At 40.7% G+C, this 3,510-nt stretch overlaps 1 protein-coding gene across 2 annotated transcripts in view; it reads right to left on the bottom strand.

Moving 5' to 3' along the window:
* Positions 1-389: 389 nt before the first annotated feature.
* Positions 390-3,510, bottom strand: part of tek (TEK tyrosine kinase, endothelial) — a 33,700-nt gene continuing 30,579 nt past the window's right edge. For both annotated transcript variants that reach the window (XM_030784516.1, XM_030784517.1), the window contains exons 18-23: positions 3,475-3,510; positions 3,301-3,371; positions 3,173-3,213; positions 2,840-2,936; positions 1,765-1,864; positions 390-1,623 (exon numbers count right to left, since the gene is read on the bottom strand). The exon at positions 3,475-3,510 is cut by the window's right edge and continues 78 nt beyond it. In XM_030784516.1, coding sequence (XP_030640376.1) covers positions 1,549-1,623; positions 1,765-1,864; positions 2,840-2,936; positions 3,173-3,213; positions 3,301-3,371; positions 3,475-3,510 — 420 coding nt within the window. In that variant the 3' untranslated portion in view covers positions 390-1,548. The remainder of the gene's footprint in view (positions 1,624-1,764; positions 1,865-2,839; positions 2,937-3,172; positions 3,214-3,300; positions 3,372-3,474) is intronic.

The raw sequence follows: 3,510 nt of genomic DNA, 5'->3' as shown, positions 1-3,510 counted from the left end.
ACACCAAACTCAGTTATCTTTAAGTCAGTTGTCTTTAACTCTGTTGTCTTTAAGTCAGTTAATTTTTACCCTGTTGTCTTTAACTCAGTTATTTTTAACTCGGTTGTCTTTGAGTCAGTTGTCTTTAAGGCTGTTGTGTGTAAGTCAGTTGTCTTTGTCTTTGTCCTTGTCACTCAGTGCTTGTAGCAGTCACCAAAAATATTTTTATCCAAATTATGTTTCATACAGTTGCCTCACATTCAGATTTAATACAACCCCTGATGTTTTTATGGTTTTCTTTGGTGGCGATTATCCTCCAAGCCACCCCCCCCAACACACAGACACACATGCCCTCTCTCACTCAAATGTTCTTCTCACCATCTTTCAAGTAGTAACACATCAGTCCAACCAACAATTAAAGAGAATGTTTATAAACAATCCACAGATACAAACAGCCTCACTGATACAGTCTTCAGTCTCAACTGGATTCATTTCCATGCCACTGCATATTGGGCCTGATAGTCTTTTAATAACAAAAGAAATTAGATGAAATTCAAAGCATTTCAAAACATGTCTGTGGATCCCTTACATTGGTTAAAAGTAAAGTTATCCAAAAACAGTTTTACAAATGTGCTATTTACAATAGATCTACAAAGTCTTTTGAATAGAAAAGTCATGGTTGGTTACAGCTCAGTTTCTCTATGATACATATACAGTCTTAGGTTTTGATTTGAATAGCCAGCATAATTCACACTATCATCTTCACATTTTCACATTACTGTCCACAGACATCTACAACAACAACAGTCAGGAATGAAAACTGAAATTTGATCAGAAAGGATGACTTCCTGCGTAGTATATAAACAGGATACACAATATGCGTAAATCTGTAGTCTGTGAAACCAGAGCCAGTGGACTCTGTAAAATGTGACTAGGTGGCACTCACTGGAACACACCAATAAGGGGCACTGTTGTCATGTGTATGGATAATGTAGTCATGTGTATGGGTACTGTTGTCATGTGTATGGGTACTGTTGTCATGTGTATGGGTACTGTTGTCATGTGTATGGGTAATATAGTCATGTGTATGGGTACTGTTGTCATGTGTATGGGTACTGTTGTCATGTGTATGGGTAATATAGTCATGTGTATGGGTACTGTTGTCATGTGTATGGGTAATATAGTCATGTGTATGGGTACTGTAGTGATGTGTATGGGTAATATAGTCATATGTATGGGTACTGTAGTGATGTGTATGTGTACTGTAGTCATTTATATGGGTAATGTAGTCATGTATGAGGGTACTGTAGTGATGTGTATGGGTAATGGAGTCATGTGTATGTGTACTGTGTTAATGTATGTGGGTAATGTAGTCATGTGTAAGGGTACTGTAGTGATGTGTATAGATAATGGAGTCATGTGTATGTGTACTGTGGTCATGTATGTGGGTAATGTAGTTGTGTGTGGGTAATGTAGTCATGTGTAAGGGTACTGTGGTGATGTGTATGGGTAATGCAGTCATGTGAGGGGTAATGAAGCCCCTTTTTGGGGTTAATGGTGGTTCATACATCATCCAGCCTCTTCAGCAGAGCAGTCTATGCCTGCGTACGTGAACTTCTCATACAAGGTGGTGTTGACATACGTCTGGGGGTGAGGAAAAAAGCAGTGATTTACCATTCTCTTTAAAAAAAAAAAAAAAGAAACATAAAATACGTGCTTCTTTCATAATGCTTCATAATTCACTGTAATGAACAATTACAAAGAAAATGTCTACTGATGAATTACCTTCCTTTCCTCTAGCATGCGGTTGAGTGAGACAAGGATCTGTGCAAATGATGGTCTTTCATAAGGTTTTTCTCTCCAACACTGCCTCATCAACTCATACCTGTCCATAAACACACACACACACACACACACACACACAAACACAAACACAGGAAGAGGGAGAGAGACAGAGAGAGAAACAGTTATTTTCCACAGATACCTCAGACTCCATACAAACCCCATACAAGTTTAAGGAGCCGTTAGCCAATCTGTTTTGCCACATACACACACACACACATATGCACACACACACACGTACACACGCACACACACATTGAAATTATTCGAATAAGAAATAAATTCATTCTAAAACATCTCAAAAAATTCTACCACATTGTTCAGTTCACTTAATCTCGTTCCCTCTCTTCTTTTATCTTTTAGCTTCACTTCTCTGCCCCAACATTGGGGTATCCATTCTGTGGTCTACAAGGTTCCAGTCCCAAGCGTCTGCTCCCAGAGCGAGGCCTATATACTTCTACCCCTCCTGCCCGGATCTCCTGCAGGCCCCTGTTCTGAGCCAGCAGCCCACCCGTTATGCTACTCAATCTGACTATGAACCAAGAACTACCTGTCCTTTATAGCTACGCCACAATCTCAGTTTTAACTACAGCAAAGCTAACTGCTCTCAGCTACTATATGGTCGGTCTTAAAGACAAACTTACTGATATGCACACTGCATGGTTATCAAATTAATCTATATCTGATACCACCTAGAACTCCGAGGACCTTGTATATGAACTCTTTTATACTATAAACAAATCATATAGAGTAAATAATTGTATGGACTATTGAATCTGTTTAACCTGTACTCATTCTACACTGTAAACATCTATTCTATGTGCTGGTCAGAGGAGGATGGGCTCCGCCTGTCGAGTCTTGGTTTCTTCCTCCTATTCACTTCATTTGGGAGTTGTTCCTTGCCACTGTCGCCTTGGGCTTGCTCACTGGGGGTTTAGGCAGTGATCTCTGTAGAGCTGCTTTGAGACAGTTTTGACTGTAAAAAGCACTATACAAATAAACATGAACTTGAACTTACACCTCATCGTCACAGTTGAGCGGTTTCTCCAAACGATATCCCTGTGGCAACTTCTCATAGAGTTCAGCACAAGTCATGCCACAATATGGCGTCCCCCCTACAACACACACACACAGTCAGGGTCACATCAACAGGTCATACCAAGGTAGAGCATCCTCCTTACAACACACAAACACACACAAACGCATGCATGCACACACACACACCACATACAGACACACAGTCACATCAACAGGTCATACCAAGGTACAGCATCTCCCTTACAACTCTCTCTCACACACACACGCTCACACGCACACACACACACAGACAGAGTAGTGTGTAAGAGCTTACCCAAGCTCACAATCTCCCAGAGCAGTACCCCATATGACCATCTGGTAAAAGAAAAACAGTTCATGTCCTAAAAGTGTATATGAAAAGCAGAGATACAGACTCTTATATGATATAAGATAAACACATACATGTCACTGTTTGTGGTGTACACACTGTAATTCAGGGACTCAATGGCCATCCATCTCACAGGAAGTCGGCCCTGGGTAAAAACACAGCCGGGAGAGTTTCACTTCACTAAACTAAACTGACACTGAGTTGATTACTGACAGAACAGCTGAGAAAACCATGCTAATTTCTCGTACCATGGTCTTCTTCACATACACCTCTTGCCCTCTGGA

The sequence above is a fragment of the Chanos chanos genome, chromosome 9 (genome assembly GCF_902362185.1).
Source record: "Chanos chanos chromosome 9, fChaCha1.1, whole genome shotgun sequence".
Lineage (NCBI taxonomy): Eukaryota > Metazoa > Chordata > Actinopteri > Gonorynchiformes > Chanidae > Chanos > Chanos chanos.
This window is presented reverse-complemented; position numbering and strand designations above follow the sequence as displayed.